Source organism: Mytilus californianus, unplaced genomic scaffold (genome assembly GCF_021869535.1).
Source record: "Mytilus californianus isolate M0D057914Y unplaced genomic scaffold, xbMytCali1.0.p SCAF_6, whole genome shotgun sequence".
Classification (NCBI taxonomy): domain Eukaryota; kingdom Metazoa; phylum Mollusca; class Bivalvia; order Mytilida; family Mytilidae; genus Mytilus; species Mytilus californianus.
Window position 1 is genome coordinate 23948339 of NW_026262712.1, and position 23271 is coordinate 23971609.

General features: G+C 32.4%; 1 protein-coding gene across 1 annotated transcript; it reads right to left on the minus strand.

Moving 5' to 3' along the window:
* Positions 1–1479: 1479 nt before the first annotated feature.
* LOC127706085 (zinc finger protein ZXDC-like) lies at positions 1480–23271 on the minus strand. The gene is made up of 13 exons (XM_052210537.1): positions 22238–23271; positions 21187–21287; positions 20393–20521; positions 16782–16871; positions 16253–16434; positions 15280–15475; positions 14186–14360; positions 12873–13151; positions 12208–12321; positions 9970–10131; positions 5326–5460; positions 4934–5058; positions 1480–3443 (listed from the first exon to the last, which is right to left on the minus strand). Exons 1-13 carry the CDS (start codon positions 23223–23225, stop codon positions 3300–3302), a joined length of 2820 nt encoding a protein of 939 aa, XP_052066497.1. The 5' UTR covers positions 23226–23271; the 3' UTR covers positions 1480–3299.

The window sequence follows — 23271 nt, forward strand, 5'->3', positions numbered from 1 at the left end:
ATTGATCCTAAATTTCATTATTTTTATCCCTTGGGTTTATGTTACCCTTATGAGTAGTAAATGTTTATACTTATTATTAAAATGTTAAAATTCAGGGGTGCAGAAAAAACATTTAAAGACCAGGAGACGGAAGATATTGAAACAAGGCAACCACATCAGGGTAGGAAACTCACTGGAAATGTCTACCAGACCACAGGGCTGGCTGCATAAAAAAATTACCTGTCCTGATCAAAATTTACCAGCCCTGAAAATTAATGCAATAAAAATCCAACCCATTTTCCTTCAAGATTCTAAATTATGTTTTTGTGTTTTGAGATGTTTTAATGACTAGAAGTATTATTAGATAAACTTGAGGATTTTTTGTGATGAAAATGACTTAGTACTGCTTTTGTATACACACTGCAACAAGACTTACAAAGTGCACATTTAAGCCTAATGACCATTTGTTCAGAAGCAAGGTGTGATTTCATTTTTTAGAATTTGGGGTGGGCACTGGGGGGTGTTAAGTTTGTCTTCAGTGTAATTCAGCATGCCTGTGTTTGTACCTTTGTTCCACAAAATTACTTTTAAGCAAATAAAAATTTGTACTTTCAATTTACTCTAATATTTATTTTTTATTTAATAAATGCGATCGCGATTGGACGATTCGATACCAACTAGCCAATGAGTGCGGATCTTACAAACAACAGGTATCACCATGTTCTCTGAAGAAATCGCGTGGAAACACCTGGTAGTAAAAGGTTAATTGGCAGTCATGATTCCTACGTGCTGTTATGAAGGGGGTAATACTGAGAACTCATTCCAAAAATAGAAAAAGGTAATCCCAACCACCTGCAAAAAATAGACTGTCCACCGGACTGTTGAAATTTAATTTTTGACCGCAAGATCGTAACATAGGCAGTCTCGGACGGGCTATAATTTCCAACTCTGAACCACATATGGTATGCTTATTCAGTAAATGACTTTCTTCTGTATTATCACTTGGATCAGTACTGTATTGCACTTGAAAGCAGTGTTAGCTGGTAGATTCTTAAAGGTGGATGTATCTGTTTTCCAATTTCAAAATCTACTTTAGAAACAAGAAACTACTATTAAAGTTCTTGTAAGGTTTGTTTGATGGAGTCTTTTACAGCTTTTCTTCAAGTGTAATAGTTATTTTCTATTGTTGAAGGTCTTACTATTTACTTTCTTTATAGTTTTTAGGACTTAGAAAAATTGTATTTTCAAAATACTTGATTTCATTGTTTTAAGAAATTCTACATAAGAGCGAATAAGAAATTCACATATTTTTTTTTTTGAATGGAGGGATTTGCATTCAGAAATTTGTAAATACATGTAGGAATATGACCAAAGACAAACATGATACACAAAGGGACAAGTGACAATACAACACACTTTCACAACTTGTTTTGGCAAAACAATGTTTCCCTAAGCAATGATCTATACACCTATTAGCAGGCATTCGTAAGAAAACAAATATAACTGACAACAGATTTATTTATAACAATATATCATCTATAATTGTAACAAAATACAATTCAAAATGATGAATGGAAAAACCATTCTATATGAAGTTTGCAGTAAAACCCGCTTATTCATATAATTCAATCTTACAAAATACATGTCAATTTTCTACACACATTTGAAACTATTTTACAGACAACACAACACTTTTGTGGTATATAATGTATTGGAAAGCTCGGTACTCTATAAAATATCAATAAAATATCAATTTATATTCCTAAAAGAAAAGTCCATTCTAAATTTATTCAGATGAGCCATAATTTCAAAGGTGAAATCAAACCAAACAGTATCCTTGAAAGGAGTGACCAATTACCCAATTACTGATTAAAAATTATAAGAACTTGCATGTGCAGCATTACCTTCATAGTATAATTTTTAATATTTTCATTATTGACAAATCTGTAATGCTGTGATTAATACATAACAACATCTATCTACCTTTGTCTTGTTTTGATTATATAACATTTAGTATTTTTAAAAGATACATAGGTTTGAATTTTTCCCCTGTAGAATTTTACATGGAATATTTGTTATGCAAAATTACTGGAAAATATTTCCAGTGAACAAAATATCGAGATATAGCTTATCAACTTTCTTTTAACATGTTGTGTTGCCTCTAACATGTCTAAACAAAATACCTGTTTATTTACCAAACAATTAAATTCAGTCCTGTTTGATTCCTAATAAGGCTAATATTTTTATCATAGTTTAATAGACAATCAGTTGTTACAATTATATTTTAAACATCTGTCGAAGATGTTATGTGCATCAACCAACAGAATTTTATATATATTTTTGATCACTTAATTCTTTGTTAACAAATAAAACTAAAACTACAGGAATATTGCACATTCAAGAAAATAATGTACATTATACCTAAATATCATAGCACTTTTGTTTGAAAAAGTCAACATGAACACCAGTCTTACAAAAGACACCAATACAAAATTTAAAGAATGTGCATTTCAAAAATCAATTTCTGTTCAGTGGTGCTTAAAACTGAATGCATTAAACCCTAAATTATACCATAAGTAGCCAAGGACCAAATACCCTTGGATTCTATCAAATTTTATGTCTTTTTGAGAACTAAATTCAATATCATATCAGCCATGATGAACTCATTACTATATTCTTTAAATCAAAATCACATTTTCTACTGTTTGTAATATTTTCAGAAATTTTTTTTTACATTAAAGCAATTTAAGCATGATTTCAACTTGGAAAGTAATCTGCCTTCAGATTTAATTTAAATGCAATGAATCCAGACGAAAGCTGCTAAGTTATGTTCAGATAAACAGTCTTCTTATTTATATGGTAGTCTTATACAAATTTATTATAATTTTAATGTTTAAAAAAACCAATATAGCCATTTCACCAGATGATCAACTGACAAGAATATCTTTTGCAATCCACAAATGCAATTAGTTTGAGAAAGTTGGTCCAATGTAACAAAACCAACCCCATCAGATCATTTTGTTGTATAATGATAAATGCTTGCTCCAACAGTCAAGTGATTTAAGTCTGTAGCACGGCAATACAATCAGCTGTAATGATCTACTCCATATCCAGTAAGTTATATTATCTACTCCAGATCCTTTAAGTTTCTAATGGACCCAGGAGATTCTGGCTTAGAGAATCTACTCTAGATCCTGCAAGTTTCTAGTGGACCCAGTAAATTCTGGCATAGATAATTTACTCCAGATTCTGTGAGTTGTATGATCTACTCCAGGTCCTGCAATTTTCTAGTGGACCCAGTAAATTCTGGTATAGATAATCTACTCCAGATCTTGTAAGTTTATAGTAGACTCAGTAAATTCTGGTATAGAAGTATTGTCATGTAAAGGCGTACACGAGGTCACTGGCAGGTCAGGAGAAATCTCTTGGTCTTCACAGTACATATCCATATTTGGTGGGTCATCCTTTAAAATAAAAATTTTGGAACAAATGTACACATATAATTTATCAAATTTTAAGTCAAGTTTTTGAATGAATTTTGTTGAAAATATGGATCTGCGTATTTAAATAAGTGCAAACTTGTAGAGAAGTACCATTACTGCAATAATCCTTTGTTCCTATTAAGCTGTCACTTGTACTTTTTTCTTGGTATTATGCTTTATTGATTCACTTCAACCTCTTCTTGCACCATATTTCTTTTTGTCTACGGAGAAGTTGTGACTTTTCTATAGTTCATATTTTTTAATCAAGCCAAAGAGGCAGGACAATCATTGCTACAAATTTTAGTAGTGTCATGCCATGCATTTTGACAAGTTAAATACATTTCTGATCTAGGATTACTGAGTTACTTTAGCAGCTAATTGCTCACATTAAGTTCACTAATCCTATACTATTGATTTATTTATTTTCGTGGGTATCAATTTTCATTGATTGTTTCATATATATTTGATTTCGTGGTTTAGCCAGGTCAGCTTACAAAGCCTATTGAAAATTGGCTGAATATTCAAATTTGTGGTCCACCGTTTCTTACAGAATCTACTAAAATTGGTATCCCATGAAAATAATGAATCTACAGTACATGTACATTCAATGACACCCTAAAGAGTACCCACTGATAATAAACTGTTGACACAGAGATAAATTCGGAAAAGACAATCTGATGGACATCAACATTGCTAATTAATTCAATGTCGCTGGACCATAACTTGAGGGCAGGGCCTCACATGGTCAACAAATCGAGATGTACCGACAGTTATGTAACTTTATAGAAAATATCCTCATCTATTGTAAGTAGTGACAACTTAAGCAGAAAACTCAACATTGGTAATTGCTTAATTGAAAGTCGCTGGACAATGACCTAGGGGCACCACCTCAAAATAGTCGTCAAACCGATATGAACTGATAATAATGCATCTTTATAGAAAATATTATTGATTTATCACGAGTAGTTCCTATCAAACTAACTTGAGCAGAAATCTTAACATTAAAATTTGCTAATTAATTCTGTCACTGGACCATGACCTAGGGGGCAGGGCCTCAAAATAGTCGTTTAACTGGTATGTACTGATAGTAATGTTTCTTCATAGTAGTTCTCATCAAACTAATTTAAGCAGAAAACTTAACAATTGTTGACATCAATGATGTTGCCGGAAAAGCAATATCTATGTCTCGCCTTCGAAGACTTTCGTTGCAGGCGAGACAAAAACTATCTAAAAGAATATAGAACTTCCAGGTCATGAACTGTCTACAAGTATACTCCATAATCTATGAGGAAGCATAAATCTATTTAAATTTTCTTTTTTCAGAATTTAAGGTATTAACTATTTTTTTTTTTAAATATTAAAAATTTTAATGATTTTACATTCAAGCAATTACTGAAGTCAAAATAATGGACTAAATTACACAAAATCTTGACTGTGTAATTGTACATACCTCCTGTAAACTTATTGCTCACCTGTAATAGCTGGGTCTGTAGATACAACACCCCTGTCTCTGGATCTCGGAATGTAATCCCTCTTGATGTCATGCCATCACCTGATGTGAAAGAATTAGTCATGTAGTTATTCTTCTCTGCTGTGTCTGCAAGGATAAAATACAAAAAATATATATAAATCTATTTTTTTGTGATTTCTTTCCAATAACCCACGACACCACAAATGTGTGAAATTGGTCTGTCTTCAGGGGTAAGAAAGTGAGCCATTGTGATGATGATGAATTTCTGACAAAATTTGAAGAGCAATCAAAATGATCTGCACCTGGTCACAACTTCACTGTAAGTGAATATGCATGAACTATTTGACATAGGATCTTTAAAAATTAACAAAGTTATAAATGTTCTTTGTTTACCTTGGAATGAAGTGTCGGCAGGTACTGAGGATGATGCCTCCTTATTTCTTCTTTTCTTTGCTCTCTCACTCATCAGATGGTTACCATGGTAATCTGTCCTTGCTGAACCACCTGATTTACTATTTGACATTGTTCCTAAAATTTAAATATTTATTTATCTGAGTATTACCAGATTGTAAAATTTTCATGTTCTGTTTTAGGCAATGAAGTGAGTTGATGCATTAAAATATTTGATATATTGAGCTCCCAAAAGTTGTGGTCTCCAGCAAATCTGACAAAGGTTCTTCCATAGATGTGTGTCATGTCAACTGAACTGATATATATTTATATTGTTACTTTTCCAGCAAGCTGTTTATTTATTTATCATCCTTTATTTTTTTCTTAAAGCAGTTGAAATTTTATCATAATGCTAATTTTTTTTCCTTCATCCTATTCGCTATTTTACAAATGTGACATCATGCTAAAATATGATATTACTAAAATTGAATCGTAATTTCCTGTTGATATGCACATCTACATAGTATGTCCTTATTATCTACAAAGTTTCATGAAATTCTGTGTTGTGGTTTCAGAGGAGTTGCGATGACAAAGTGTTGCAGTAATACATTGAAGCAAATAAGTTCAAAGGGGCGTAACTCCTAGAAAAAAATAAAATGCTCCGCAGGGCGCAGCTTGATACGACCGCAGAGGTCGAACCCTGAACAGTTGGGGCAAGTATGGACACAACATTCAAGCTTGATACAGCTCTGAATTTGGATTGTGATTAAATATTTGACACAGCATAGGTTTCTGACACAGAATGAATGTGGTCTAAGAACTTAAAAATTTTAAATTGGACATTCACCTATTATGGTCCAATATCCAAAATCTAAATACATGGTTAGATTCAGCACATCAAAGAACCCCAAGAATTCAATTTTTGATGAAATCAAACAAAGTTTAATTTTGGACCCTTTTGACCTCAATGTGGACAAAGTTGATAATGGGGCCCAAAAATCAAAAATCTAAATACATGGTTAGATTCAGCATATCAAAGAACCCCATATATTCAATTTTTGTTGAAATCAAACAAAGTTTAATTTTGGACCCCGATTTGGACCAACTTGAAAACTGGGCCCATAATCAAAAATCTAAATACATGTTTAGATTCAGCATATCAAAGAACACTAAAAATTCAATTTTTGTTAAAATCAAACTAAGTTTAATTTTGGACCCTTTGGACCTTAATGTAGGTGTAATACCACCAAATCATAGTACGTCACATCCGGTTGCATACGAAAATAGGTCAAAAAAAAATATTCCCTTGAATTTGACAGTTGTAGGTAATTGATCCTACATTTCATTGCAGTAAAACATTTCTGGGTCATAAACATATATCTTGGGTATTTCAAAGCACCATTATTTTTTTATTTGGGGTTTCTATAGAATATTTTGGAAACTTGAGGTTACATGGTTACTAAAGCTTGTACACAGGTTAAAAAAGGGGGAAGATTTGATTGGTTAACTTCCAGTGATGGTTATTTTCTTATATGCAATGAAATGTTATGTGAAATTTTTTCTATAGTACTGGACAGGATCAAACTTTACTCATGCCAAGTATTTCTTTATTTGAAACAAAGATAAATTCTGCACAATTTTTTGAAAAGTGCAAATTTAACAAAGACTAATAGGGGAAAATCAATGGTGGTATTACACCTAATATGGGAAGCTGTACATGCACCTTTGACCTTGTGAGTACTCTCATGTGTTAAAATTTCTTGCTATTTAAGTGAAATATTACTAATAATGAAATATTCTGAGTGGATTAAGTCTCCAAAACACATTTTATGAGAAAATTTCCTTGAAATAGGACTTTACCATGAATATTAGTTGACAGAATAAGCCATACTTAGAGTTTTGGGGAGCTTTTTCTCCTTTTTTCTTATATTCTGCTATACTAGAAAATTTTTCCTAAGAAATACTTTAATAAATATATAGTTTTAAGTAAATGAAATTATTTTTAAAGCAGTAACAACAAATTATTCACCAAAAGAGAAGCTTTTTATGTCCCTCTCTGGAACGCGGCGTAAATTTAAGTTTTACGTAAGGACTTATTGAAACCTCCTTGGAGACAGTAAACTTTTATCTGGATAGTTCATTCAGCTTGAAAACTTCATTTAATCATTTATTATAACATTTCTATCATAAATGAGTGTAAGTTACCCCAAAATTTTTATTTATTGGCCTATAAAGTAGAAATTCTGAGGAAATGAGAGGTATAAATGGACCAAAAGAGACCTTATAAGGAAGACAAAGAGGTCCATTAGTAGTATTTATCATCCTGAAGTCATCTTTTGTATCATATTCAACTGTTTGTAGGCAGATGAGATAAATATTTGATCATTTATTGGTCCACACTATATTCTATCATGATGCGGCTTGGTTTGGATTTTTCGAAGAAATTTAGCTCGAATCGCTGTAGATGTCGTCTTACATTATACTAGATTTTTCTCAAACTATTGAACTGATTATGACAAAACTTGACAGGAATGCTAGAAATAACCAGTATTACAAAGGAAAAAAGTCCCATTCAATTTATTTAACAAAAAAGTCTTCTTTAGGTGTAATACCACCAAATCATAGTACGTCACATCCGGTTGCATACGAAAATAGGTCAAAAAAAAATATTCCCTTGAATTTGACAGTTGTAGGTAATTGATCCTACATTTCATTGCAGTAAAACATTTCTGGGTCATAAACATATATCTTGGGTATTTCAAAGCACCATTATTTTTTTATTTGGGGTTTCTATAGAATATTTTGGAAACTTGAGGTTACATGGTTACTAAAGCTTGTACACAGGTTAAAAAAGGGGGAAGATTTGATTGGTTAACTTCCAGTGATGGTTATTTTCTTATATGCAATGAAATGTTATGTGAAATTTTTTCTATAGTACTGGACAGGATCAAACTTTACTCATGCCAAGTATTTCTTTATTTGAAACAAAGATAAATTCTGCACAATTTTTTGAAAAGTGCAAATTTAACAAAGACTAATAGGGGAAAATCAATGGTGGTATTACACCTGTAGACCAATTTGAAAACGGAACCAAAAATTAAGAATCTAAATACACGGTTAGATTCGGCATATCAAAGAACCCCAATAATTCAATTTTTGATGAAATCAAACAAAGTTAAATTTTGGACCCTTTGGACCTCAATGTGGACCAATTTAAAAACGGGTCCCAAAATCCAAAAACTTAATACAGCATATTAAAGAACCCCAAGAATTCAAGAATAAAACCCCATTGAAATTGATCAAGAAATAAGCAATTTATAAGAAGTATCTTCTTTTGCACAATACTGTGCAATTGAATATTTCTTGCTATTGCGCAATACTGTACAATTGACAATTTCTTGCTATTGCGCAATATTGTGCTATTGGATATTTCTTGCTATTGCGCAATACTGTGCAATTGAAGATTTCTTGCTATTGCGCAATACTGTGCAATTGAAGATTTCTTGCTATTGTGCAATACTGTGCAATTGAAAATTTCTTGCTATTGCACAATACTTATTATATAAAAATTTACACATCCTGTTTGGTGTGTATCTCCTACCATATCATTATTATTTGCTTTTAAATATAAATCAGAAATAACCAACTTAAAATGGAAAATTTTAAAAGAAAAAAAAAAGGAAAAAAAGAAAAAAAAAAAAAAAAAAAAATCCCCCCCCAAATTTTTTGAACCCCCTTATGATTCATCACCCCCAAACTCAATCCCAGCCTTCCCTTTGTGGTATGGTACCTTGCAGTACAATTTCAGAGAGATCCATACACTTGAACACAAGTTATTGTCTTGAAACTAGAAAAATGCTTATTTTTGGGCCCTTTTTGGCCCCCAATTCCTAATCATTTCAGGCAATTACCCCCGAACTCAATTCCAGCTTTCCCTTTGTGATATGAAACCTTGTAGTACAATTTCAGAAATATCCAAACACTTACACACAAGTTATTGTCATGAAACTAGAAAAATGCTTGTTTTTTGGCCCTTTTTTGGCCCCTAATTCCTGAAATTTTGAGGCAATTACCCCCAAAATCAATTACAGCCTTCCCTTTGTGATATGGAACCTTGTGGTACAATGTCAGAGAGATCCATACACTTACACACAAGTTATTGTCTGAAAGTTACAAAATGCTTATTTTTGGCCCTTTTTGGCCCCTAATTCCTTAACTGTTGGTACCATAACCCCCAAAATCAATCCCAACCTTCCTTTCGTGGTATTGAACCTTATGGTAAAATTTCATGGAGATCCATTCACTTAAACTAAAGTTAGAGTGCGAAAACCAATGTGTCTTCGGACGACGCCAACGTCATACCAATATACGACCAAAAATTTTTTAATTTTTGCGGTCGTATAAAAAATGAATCGTAATTTCCTGTCGATATGCACAACTACATAGTATGTCCTTATTATCTGAAAAGGTTTCATGAAATTCTGTTGTGTGGTTTGAGAGGAGTTGTGATGACAAGAAACAGGACTGACGGACTGGTCAAAAACATTATACCCTTCGCAAAAAATTTGCGTGGGGTATAATAAAGCAACTTTGATGATCAATGTTTATCTATTTTGAAATGATTTAATAGTTGTATTACAAGTTTACCTTTTGTCTTTGAGCTAGGTGAGGGTGTCACGATCGAGTCAGTAGTTGTGGTGGCCATCTGATCCTGTCGTTCCATGGAAGATAGGATCTGGTTGATGACATCAGGACTAATCTGTTGTACATCACCACTATCTGTAGTAATGAATGATGTTTCTGAAATGCCTGCAAATAGATAAATTGCTTTAATCATTATCATCTAGCAATTAAAGTACAGTTTATCAACAATAAAATAGATTCATGTCCTTATTTGTTGACAGCTTATTAAAGTCAGTGCAAATTTTTAATAAAAAATAAACATCTTTGTCGTCTGAATCTCCAACAGGCGCTTCAAATTTTCTGATTTCTATAAACATGTTCAATTCAAGATTTTCATCCTTTAACAAGACAGTTTTAAAATCAAAGGTGTCCCTCATTGCTCGTTTGAAGGTAAAGGAATTCCTTGGTAGTTCTGATTCATTTCAAACAGTCTTAAACCATGAAAAACTCTACATTCATTGCAACACTAACAGAGAATAGGTGATACAAGTACAAATGACTAGCAAGGATACCTAAGAATAACGCTGATTTTAATGTTTATCTAAATGTTGGACACAAAAACATCTGTTTTGCCCCATCAGATTTATTGAAAAAAAATAATTAAAAGAATTGTTCTCGTCACCCCTCTAATTCTATCTGAAAAATTCTGCAAAACATTTTTTTTTGGTGTGGCCATATTAAGTCATTTATTCTAATAGTTATCAAAGGTACCAGGCTTATAATTTTGATACGCCAGACGCGCGTTTCGTCTACATAAGACTCATCAGTGACGCTCAGATCAAAATAGTTGAAAAGCCAAACAAGTATAAAGTTGAAGAGCATTGAGGACCCAAACTTCCAAAAAGTTGTGTCAAATACGACTAAGGTAATCTTTGCCTGGGATAAGAAAATCCTTAGTATTTCGAATAATTTTTACGTTTGCAAAAGAGTTAATTTATAAAAAAAAAAAAAAAAAAAAAATAGGTAGTTTTCTGTTGAGGGCTATTCCAGAAAAAAATGTATGGGGGGGGGGGTTTTGGAAGGCACTTTTTTTTAATGCCCATGACCCATACAATTTGATTTTTTTGGCGACCCATAACCCATATAATTAAATAGAGGTTTGATACCACCACCCATCTAATTCAAACAAAAAAAAAAGAAAGTCAATACAGCAGTGTAAGAAATTGATATGGTCTACTTAAAAACTAGTATATTTTTTAAGTATGTATGTCTTAATGACTTTCAACACAACCATTGTAGAATTAGGATACTAAGGCTGAAAAATTTCAATCTTCAGATCTCCTTTTGTACTATTATATAATCTATATCAAAATATAAAGGGTAGATTCCAACTGTGGTATGGCTTTTTCAACTGTAAAAAGGGTTAGGAGTTTCTAAGCCAAAAATCCAGAAATCACCACTTTTGTGTAAAAATTCCCCTGCACCAAATTAACAAAAATTCCATGAAATAATTTACAAAGAAGGCATTGGAAGAAGGCATTGCAGGAATAATCTGCGTAAAATTTTCAGCAACACAAACAAATGGAAGTTTATAACGACCTTGACTGGCTTCACAAAATTTACTGCCAGTTGGTATATTTCTTATAATTACAATATTCAAATCTAAAATAATGGTCTATTAAGAAATTTTTTATTTCAATAAAATGAAGTTTTTCAAAACAAAAAATTCAAAGCTGGAATCCTTTTCATTAAAACATCATTCTCTTGCAGTTGAAAAGTAAAATATTTTTTTTGTGTATTTTAATAATCAGTAAAACGGATTTTAAAGAAAATCCATTTTAAGGGGAAATAACTCCACATAAAAAATAAAAAAACATAAAAATTTTCCGAGATTCATTACTGTTTCATCACCTTTTATAAAGCTATATTTTATTTTATTTATATACAAAAGCTTCCAAATCTTAATCAGTTAATGTACAACCACCCATCTAATTAAATTGTGGAGAAGAACAACTACCCACAGAATTACATTTGCTCCAACCACCACAACCCATGCAAAAAAAGATAAACTGCTGTCCAACCCTCCCATACATTTTTTTCTGGAATAGCCCTGATATGAAATCAAGAAAACCTGATTTTAGATTGAGACCATTTTTCACATCACTACATTAACTAACTGCTTAAGTTACTGGTGAACACTAAATGCAACTTCTAGTATTCATCACTAGAAAACTACCTCATTATATCAGTAATTAATCTTACCAGAAGACGCTATAAATTCAGATGGATCTATCATCACTTGTCCAGAGGAAGTTTCTTGGACTGGGGCATTCTGAGGACAGTCTGTATTGGTCACTTCCGTCTGACCCTCTGGAACTGGAAAAAAATAAAGATGGAAATTTAAGAGAGAATCTTTGTGTTGTCAGTTTTTTTGACAAATTTTTGTGGGTTAGGGTAGTTGCCAAAATTATATTCAAAAGTTTGACCATCAGAATAAATGGTGTATATTATATCTCCCCTACCTCCTGGAATGGTATTCAGATTATTAGTTGGTTAGGACATTTTGTAAGTTGCACAAACTGTATACTTTGCATGTTTAATTTGTCCCATCTGTTATATACTGTTTGGTATCTTGGTCTTAATTGATTATTTACTATACATTTTCCATATTTTTTTCTTTTTAGGAAATTAAAATTTATACCATGATTACTCTAGTTTAAATTATACTTGTCTAATTAGTTTATTTATCAGATTTCTAAATAATTTCATTCTTCTTGAGAATTTATTTTGATATCCTTTTTTTTCACAGTAGAAATGATGCTTTCTATTTCTAATAACTTTGTACTGAATTTCAGAAAATCTAAAAACACACAAAAATGTTGTAGCACATAAATCAGTATCACACATCTTATTATATGTTTAAATACCTGTAGAATTGGGTCCATCTATAGATGCCAGCAGTCCAATATCTGGCAGATCATTGTCTAAGTAAGGCATGATATCCAAGTTGTCAGCCTGTGTACTGTTTCCCTCAGACATGACCTGTTTGACATGTTTGACAATATGAGCCCTCAGTGAGGGTTTGTTGGAGTACTTTTTCAGACATCCCTCCATGGGACAGTGGTACATCACTTTCTTCCCACCATTCTCATGCTTCTTTATATGAACAAATAGACTACTTTTGGCAGTGAATTTAATACCACATCCTGAAAGAAATATTATACCATTTATATCATTCCGACCTGGAGCCGACCAGTCTGTGCTCTTACTCCTTAATGCTGTGTGCTTAGAGAAGCAGCAACTACCAATTTTAAAGTCTTGGGTTTGGGCTTGTTCTTTAAAAAATCCACAAACTCCTCTATTAAAAGTAAGCACACAAAATGCAGTAGAAAATTAAGTGTCAAAAAAACAATCTGATCAAAATACAGATTAAGTGTCCAAGCTTCTCTAACAATGATCTCACAACAGACAACACTCCGTTCTACTTTCTGTCCAGATAATTATAACATTAGCAAATGAAATTTCAGCATTCAAATACTGTAATTTCAGAAACTATGTGAAGTTTTTATTAATGCAAAAATGTGAGAGATCAGACTAGTAACAATAAAAACGCCCATTTATAATTTCAGTAGCGATTTTCCTTCATAAAATGATTGCAATCACATTAACTAGATTTCAAATTTGTTTGAGTGGTCAAGGATTTGCAATAATGAATGCAAGCATTAATTTCTGAATTTACAGTAACAGATAATTTTGCTCTGTAATTTTGTGGGTGTATAACCCATGAAAAGGTCTATTTTTTTCACCAAACTGCAATGTTTTATTAAAGTATATAGTTTCAACATTTGATTATGTAAATCAGGTATTTTGTAACATATATCATTTAAGGGCTAATTTTGCTCCAAATCATACTGCACTTCTCCTTTGGTGAAACATTCTTCCTTTTAAAAATATGAATACAACAATTTTATTTTGCATGAATTCCAAAAATGAACTGCACTGAAGATGAGCACAAGTTAAATACTGAAAATTCATTTTGTGAAATCTTTTGAAAAGATTCGCAATATAAATCAACCCTCTTTAATATCTGTAATTAATTTCCTCTTTCAGTAATTCAACTATTGTTTTTTTTTTAATCAGTTTTCAATTTTTCACCAAAATACTGCAAATCTGATATTTAGTTTTCAGTAAAAAATATATTGTTTGGAAGCTCTTCAGAAAAGGAGGTTTGTTTACTTACCTTCTACAGGACAGGCAAATGGTTTATCTCCCGAATGTGTGATTTTATGACCTTTAAGATGCTCAGATCTCATGAAAGCTTTACCACAGAGGTCACACACCCACTTTCTGACCCCTGTGTGTTTGGCTTGGTGTCGTTTTAATTTACTGGCTGTTGTAAAAGCCCACTCACAACCCTGTAATACAAAAAGAACAGAAAATGTCTTGAGAAGGGCTTCCTTGAATAAAAGGGTTACGGTATCACATTTAGACCTAAATGTATCAAAACAACTTCAGAGAAGTTTCAAATTTGCTCTTCTCACTGAAGATGGTTTTCCTTATTTATTTTTGGATTTAAAATCAAAAAGAGCAAAGAAATTGCAAACACTAGTAAGCAACATATGGTATAGTATAACATGTAAATCTTTTTAGGGCTGTTCCATTTAAACATACCACACATGTTACCCAGGAAATGCACTTTAAAAATTGGGTAACCACCTATAAAGGCAAATTAAAATTTCACTTACACTTCCACTATGCAAAAACATAGATGACACCCACCCATAGTTCAGATTTGGAAGTGCCTTCCCTGGGTCCCATGTATGTTTTTATGGAACAGCCCTTGGTACTGTGGATTCATTCATTTTAGTTGGTACCTAATTATGAGGATAGAGGAAAAATGGTCTGTTCATTGCAATTTGATTTTCTGCTTTTGTCAAAGTCTACATACAATCCTACAGAAACTGTATACTTTGTTGAATATTTAAATTTAAGGTTTACATAAAACTAAAAAATCCAGGAAATTTTTTTATCCCACTAATAATAATGAATCCACAGTACATGATAAAAATAAAGATGAAAAGTGTTTTCTTATCTTATTTAGAAACTCTTTTTTAAACACATCGACTTATAACAGTCAATGGTTCATCATTATCATATCATTTATTTCTCCTGTCAAATATAAAATTTTCTTCCATTCTAAATTAAACAGAAATCAAAATGAAAAGAAGCCATTAAACTTGCTAATATAAGGGTTATTGAGAGAAACAATTATTCTGACAAAGATAACAGATTTTTAACTATTATGTTCAAATTATTGCCCAATGTACAACTCACTTCAAACCCACAGATGTAAGGTTTTTCTCCTGTATGTGATCTCATATGCTGTTTTAGCCTGCAGGTTTTGTCAAACACCTTCCCACAGCCTTCAAATGTGCAGGTCAGATCTTCTTTGTTATGTTGATGAACCCTTGGATGAGAACCCATTGACAATGCTGAAATGAACACTTTGTCGCAACCTTCATGAGGACATCTGAAATATAGATCATGTAGAATTGCATAATTTGTTCTAACTATTCTAGAGAATTGTATAATTGTTTTCATTGAATGAAGTATTTATGCTTGTGTTTTCTTTTAATACTACTTTTAACTTGTCAACCTGTAGCATAACATTTCTTTCACTTTTCATGCAACATTCAGATTGTCAGGTAAAAATGTTCCTATTTATTCTCCTCATTCTTCAACGTCATGCACAGATTGCACATATTTCAAAAATTCACTCTTCATTTTTCAATATTAAATATGAAAACTGACTATAAATTGAGTTATTTTCTTCTTAAATTTGATAATAGATGTAGTTTAGTTTATGGCTATAAATCAATATGATTACATTATTACTGGAAAAAAAAGTAAACCAGCTACAGTATTGTCACATGTAAAAACGTCAAATAAGTTAAATTCACCCAACATCTGCAAAATCTGGACAAACCACAAATTTTGATGCATGTATACCCTTTTAGTCCATGTAAACTAATGAAGGACCTATACCACACTTTTAGGGACTGGATCAACTTTCTTTTTATTTCAATTTATAATTAGCAATACTTCTACAGGTCAGAGAGTCCCAATAAATATTCTTTTTAGACCTCCGGCTATTTACATATTCTGTCCTGCAGTTTCTGAATTTTTCATCAAGACTATGTTCTATATACAAATCAAACCTTTATTTTCTGACCCTGTAAAATGTCTAATGGTACCTAGAACAAGGTACCTTAGTCAAAGAAAAGATAGTTTGATAGGCATAAATTACTTGTATGTTTTTTCATGACCACTGTGTGATTTCATGTGAGCATCTAACTGTCTCTTGGTAGCAAACTTCAGTGCACATTCTTCCACAGGACATTGCTCTGTACATGGTCTGCTATGTAACTTTATATGCGAGTTGAGATTATAAACGGTTGTGAACTTCCCTCCACAGTCAGGTATAGGACACTGAAATATGATATATCATAATATTACACATAATTGTCTGTTAGATTTTGATCAAAATTACTAATAAATGCCACAAAACCCAATTCCTAAATCTATAAAAAGGTTGACAAACAAGTCGAATTTTTATATCATGTATATGATACAGTGTACATAAAACATGTACCAAAACAAGCTCTTACACATATTTTACAGTTAAATTTGAAACTGTTATTTTCTCAAAAGTAAGTAATCCAACAAGAATATACTGAGTTGACAGGTAACCATCAACTTTTTATGATTTGGAAATCATCTGTACAAAAGTTTAATTTTATGTGCTATTGCTGCCCGAATTATTGTTATAACCATACCATGAAAGACTTCCTCCCCTCGTGTGATTCTTCATGTCGTTTTAACTTGTAATGAGTTGTAAACGCCCATTCACAGCCTGCTTTGGAACACTGAAAAGAATGAATAGATATTAACATATGCAAGGACAAAACTACTGTAAAAATAATTGATCTGACAGTGCTGAATTTTGTTCTACATATAGTCTGAGACATTGCTGGAATAAACCTAATATACAAATTTAAAGGGACACTAGCCAAGTCATATATGAAAAATCTAATATATGATTTTTTTTTTGTTCAATCATTAATGAAAGTGAAATAACGAAATAATTATTCGCTTTAAGCCGCCAGTATGGTTCAATTTTGTCAAAATAAGCTAAGAAACATTGATGATGAATTATTCACTTGCAAGTGAATATTTCAACCTCATTGAATATGTATTCATGTGAACTTCAATTTAACCCCTTGGCTAGAGATGGATAACAAGTGAATTGTATGTGTAAAGTTATTTAAAGGAAAAGAATGTCAACATAGAAAGTGAAACAAAGGTAAATCATTTGATTGACTGATCCGATCCACAAAAAATCATTCTTATACAGGTAAAAACGATGATAAACATATATTTTTAATCTATAATATAAAATTAAACAGACCTAGAAAAATCCAATAGAATGAGTTCCCTTAATCTATTTATATCTTTATTTATGTTTACATCGCTTATATGGTCATTGGATGACTTTGGAGGACAACGCGATAGTTAATTAATTAGATGGCCTCTAGACTAAAATACACACGAAACGAAGCTACGTGTTATCATGCCCATGTCCTGTTAACTGTTTATTTTAGACTTTTAATAGTTTGGATAAATGTTTTACATTGTTATAAATCAAATATGAGAATTTGAGTCAATTCGGTGAACATGAATTTGACATCTAGTGCCCCTTTAATAAAATTCTGACAAGAATTGGTCCCTTCAGAGGGATTAAATAAAATGCTCCGCTGGGGCGCAGCTTGATACGACCGCAGAGGTCGAACCCTGAACAGTTGGGGCAAGTATGGACACAACATTCAAGCTTGATACAGCACTGAATTCGGATTGTAATTAAATATTTGACACAGCATAGGTTTCTGACACAGAATGAAAGTGGTCTAAGAACTTAAAATTTTTTAATTTACCTATTCAAACCATATCATTATTATTTGCTTTTATATATAAATCAGAAATAACCAATTTAAAATGGAAAATTTTAAAGAAAAAAAAATCCCCCCCCCCCCAATTTTTTGAACCCCCTTATGACTCATCACCCCCAAACTCAATCCCAGCCTTCCCTTTGAGGTATGGTACCTTGCAGTACAATTTCAGTGAGATCCATATACTTGAACACAAGTTATTGTCTGGAAACTAGAAAAATGCTTGTTTTTTGGCCCCAAATTCCTAAACGTTAAGGGCAATCACCCCCAAACTCAAACCTAGCTTTTCCTTTGTGATATGGAACCTTGCAGTACAATTTCATAAAGATCCATACACTTACACACAAGTTACTGTCCTGAAACTAGAAAAATGCTCGTTTTTTTGCCCTTTTATGGCCCCTTATTACTAAAATTTTGAGGGAATTACCCCCAAAATCAATCCCAGCCTTCCCTTTGTGGTATGGTACCTTGCAGTACAATTTCAGAGAGATCCATACACTTGAACACAAGTTATTGTCTGGAAACTAGAAAAATGCTTATTTTTGGCCCCTTATTCCTAAACTTTTTGGGCAATTACCCCCAAACTCAATTCCAGCTTTCCCTTTGTGATATGGAACCTTGTAGTACAATTTCATAAAGATCCAGACACTTACACACAAGTTATTGTCATGAAACTAGAATAATGCTTGTTTTTTGCCCCTTTTTGGCCCTTAATTCCTAAAATTTGGAGGCAATTACCCCCAAAATCAATCCCAGCATTCCCTTTGTGATATGGAACCTTGTGATACAATGTCAGAGAGATCCATAGACTTACACACAAGTTATTGTCATGAAACTAAAAAAATGCTTGTTTTTTGCCCCTTTTTGACCCCTAATTCCTAAACTTTTTGGGCAATTACCTCCAAAATCAATCCCAGCATTCCCTTTGTGATATGGAACCTTGTGGTTCAATGTCAGAAAGATCCATAGACTTACACACAAGTTATGTCTGGAAGTTACAAAAATGCTTATTTTTTGCCCCTTTTTGGCCCCTAATTCCTTAACTGTTGGTGCAATAACCCCCAAAATCAATCCCAGCATTCCCTTTGTGATATGGAACCTTGTGGTACAATGTCAGAGAGATCCATACACTTACACATAAGTTATGTCTGGAAGTTACAAAAATGCTTATTTTTGGCCCCTAATTCCTTAACTGTTGGTGCAATAACCCCCAAAATCAATCCCAGCATTCCCTTTGTGATATGGAACCTTGTGGTACAATGTCAGAGAGATCCATACACTTACACATAAGTTATGTCTGGAAGTTACAAAAATGCTTATTTTTGGCCCCCAATTCCTTAACTGTTGGTGCAATAACCCCCAAAATCAATCCCCACCTTCCTTTTGTGGTACTGAACCTTATGGTAAAATTTCATTGAGATCCATTCACTTAAACTAAAGTTGAGTGCGAAAACTAATGTGTCTTCGGACGACGACGACGTCATACCAATATATGACCACAAAATTTTTTTTTGCGGTCGTATAAAAACTGGATACAGACATGGACGTATGCCTAGTATTTCTATGTCCCCTTACAGTGTTGCTACAGGGAACAAAAACATTTTTCCTGTTTTCTACTTTATTTTGACCAGCAGGATAAGAAAATGATGTCCTGGTTAAGTTGTACATTTAAATGCTCAGGAGTGTAAACTGTCCATTTTCTGTGCATGTTTGGACAGCCAACATGGGTGAAGAACTAAAGAAATCATGATTATCATTACCATGTTTATGTAGAATATCACTGTCATGTTTATGTAGAATATTATTGTAATGTTTATGTTGAAAATCGTATTATTTATGAAGAATATGGTTAAAATGAGATACTCAATTAGAGGACTGCACTCTACTTGAAGAACAGGAAATGTTTATGTGGAATATCATTATAGTGTTTAGTGGACGATCATTCATATTACTGTGTTTATGTAGAATATTGTAAAAATGTACAAGTAGAATATCATTACCAAGTTTAAGTGGAATATATATTGTTACCATGTTAAATGTAGAATATCATTAAAATATTCATGTAAAATATTCTTACCATGTGTTTTGAAGAATATCATTATAATGTTTATGTAGAACATCATCACCATTTTTAAGTTGAATGTCTTTAAAATGTTTATGTAGAATATCATTACCATGTTTATAAATAATATCATTACCATGTTTACGTAGAATATCATTTATTCCATGCTTATGAAGACCATTATTACCATGTTTATGTAGAATATTATTATAATAATGTTTATGTAGAATATCATTATAATAATATTTATGTAGAATATCATTACAATAATGTTTTAAGTATGTATATCTTTTCCAACCTGGTCATACTCATAGATGTGGAATACACATTTAGGATATTCTGATTATAAAATCTTCCAAAATTAATCTTTATTTCTTACTTTAAATGGCCTTTCTCCAGTATGTCTCATTTGATGAGTTTTGTACTTGGATAATCTCCTAAACATCTTACTACAGCCTTCTACTGGACAAACGAACACCTTCTTATTCTCTAAAGAATTCATGAACACCTGAAAAAGATATGAAATATATTTTCAATGTCCAAAATTTTGCAAGAAATTGACATGCCTGTCATGTTGTAAGTGAAGTTATGTTATATAAACTACACAGATCAATTTCATAATAATTTTCAGTTTTTACAAAACCTTTATAAATAAACCAGCAAGACTTGTCCTTTGATCAACATGTTGACAAAACTTTTGAACATTGGACACACTGCAGAAACTACAAAGGTTTATCAGAATAATGCATATAATTAGTTTGAGAGCCACAATGTGTGAAAGTTGCTACTAAAAGACAAAATTGAAGATAAGCAAACTGAATTTACTTTGATACTGTAACTATTCTATGAACTTGACCAATTAACCATTCATATATACCTAATATATATGCATGTAAATTAATTCATTTTAAGCAAAAAAAAAAAAAAGATAAAAATGGGCTCAAAAAAATAAAGATGAGTGACTAATGGGTTGTTAAAATATAAAGAATAGAGAATAATGAGCAAATAATATTAAGTATTGAAAAAAATTACCTAAAAATTGAAGTTTACCTGTACACAGAAATGAAAGACCCCCATCATATATATATATTATGCTATTTGGCTAAAGCATTATGTTTGCTTTGCTATCAAAGATTCATTCATACATGTACATTATATCTTATGTAGACATACTTTAGGGGAATTTTCTATCTGTAGGACCTTTTGTACGCCATCCATCTGTACAATGTTAACAAGTCCATTGTTAGATGTGTCAGGACTTAACAGCAAATAACCTGTAAAAAAACATCTTTGACTTTAATCAACAAAACTAACATTAAAGTTGAGAGAGATTTATATAAGCAAAGTCACAAAATGAACTTCTACTTTGATTTAATTTCAAGATGCTTTCACTACGTACCCTAGTGTGAAGTTGTATTGAATGAAATCAGATTAGAGAAATTTCGTGTAATGCATTTCTGTATACATCGAGTATGCCATGGTTAGATAAAAAACATTTTGATGCAAAGTATACCTTGTGTTTAAAAAGTTTTTTTATCTTTTAGGGAATTCAATTTTGTATAGTCTTCGATCAATTTAATCACAACGTATATCAAGACATTGTCATATTGTAGGACACATGTATGTCTACTGTTGAATACATTATGATGATGATAGAGAATTTTTTTTGTCTCATTGACGTTTGCTCAACATTTCCCTTCATTCATTCTTTTGCAGATCTGAATAAAACTAGTCTCACGTACAAAAACTTAAACGTGGTATCTATGATGAGCTTATTTAAAAGATATTTTAGCTGTTATGTACAGATCTCTTCCGTTCACAGATGTTTATATTGGAATTCTTTCATGCTTTTCTTTTTGTTAATCGTTTCCTAATAAAAAGGCTGTTGGTTTTCCCTTTAAAATTGTTTCACATTTCAGGGCCCAGCTTTTATAGTGGACTAAATGTCATGGTTTCAATTCATGTTGAAGGCTGAATGGTGACCTACAATGTACATCTACAGCATTAGCACAATTTGAACTCTGGTTAGGTCATTGGCAATCACACCAATAATATTCATATAGAGTTGGAAATGGTCAACCATTGAAAATGAATAAAACTGAATGTATGAAAATATGTGGGTTGGTGTGAAAATTTACAACGGAAACATGTTTGTCTAATCAGTATAAATGCATATTGCATTATAAAAATATCTGTTAAATGCATAACATTAACTGACAGTAACCTGTTTGTGGGATTGTTTGATGTTGTTGTCCTTCGTTCGCTGGTTTTATTGCATTTGTAGCTTGTTGTAGATCAGCTGTATTGATTTTATATAACTGGTTGCCTTGGTTTGTATTCACCAAGATGTGGGTGGAGTTTGAGGGTTTGTCTGTTGAAATGGAAATTGTGGCAAACTTCATATTCCCTTGTGGAGTCACTGAGGACTGTGGTGGTATCACTTGAATTGTCTGTGGAATCGCTGTTGCTTGAATCAACTGTGGGCTATTGGCATTGATAGGGGCTATCAATGCTGTGGGATCCCGTATTTGACCAGGCGGCTTTCCTACATTGTAGGTTGCACTTTGTCTTGCAGTATTATTTATGTCCTCATTCTGGCCAACTATTGTAATGGTTTGAGAGTTTTCTGTAGTACATGTATCAGTTTGTTCATTGTTTTTTATAGACTGTGATAACTGCCCTGTGACAATGTCTGCATTTAATACAGAGTTAATGTTTTGATGAATGGAAGATGGTGGAATGACTAGATTTGTATCTGTTGTGCTGAACACGGGCTGATTTAAAGGAGACATGAACATTTGAGCACCAGAAACATCACTGTCCAGTGGCAGTGATATACCACCTGAGGCGAGATCGACGACGCTCGCCTCAAAGAAATCCCCCTCATCAGAAGACGACGAAGGAATGTCAAAGTTAACACTATCTTGTCTACTTCTCAGCCATTCGGAATCGTTTTGAGGATCTGTCCTGAAGCTGTCAAGATCTTCGCTTGATAGAAATTGTACATTTTCAGTGTCAGTGTCAATATTTTTTTCGATAATGTCGCCATCTTGAAATGACAAAATTTGATCTTCATTGTTCTTTTTATGATATGATGCCGTTCTCTCAACTAAATTGTCAGATATGTCTCCTTTATTTACACTGAAGCCGGTCGCATGTTTTTCATGGGTGCCGCCATATTCTTTACTTGACAGACCCCCTTCTATCGACATATTGAAGCCCCATTCGATCTACCATATGGGGTTCGCCATTTCTGAC

Bases quoted from the DNA above. Each gene is read 5' to 3' on its own strand.
- LOC127706085 (XM_052210537.1), bottom strand. From the start codon at position 23,225: ATGTCGATAGAAGGGGGTCTGTCAAGTAAAGAATATGGCGGCACCCAT. The intron at 15,476-16,252 runs GTAATTTATGCC...TCTATATTTCAG, and splicing joins GGTCATGAAAAAACATACAA to ATGTCCTCATGAAGGTTGCG. The intron at 5,059-5,325 runs GTAAACAAAGAA...TTATCCTTGCAG, and splicing joins TGCCGACACTTCATTCCAAG to ACACAGCAGAGAAGAATAAC.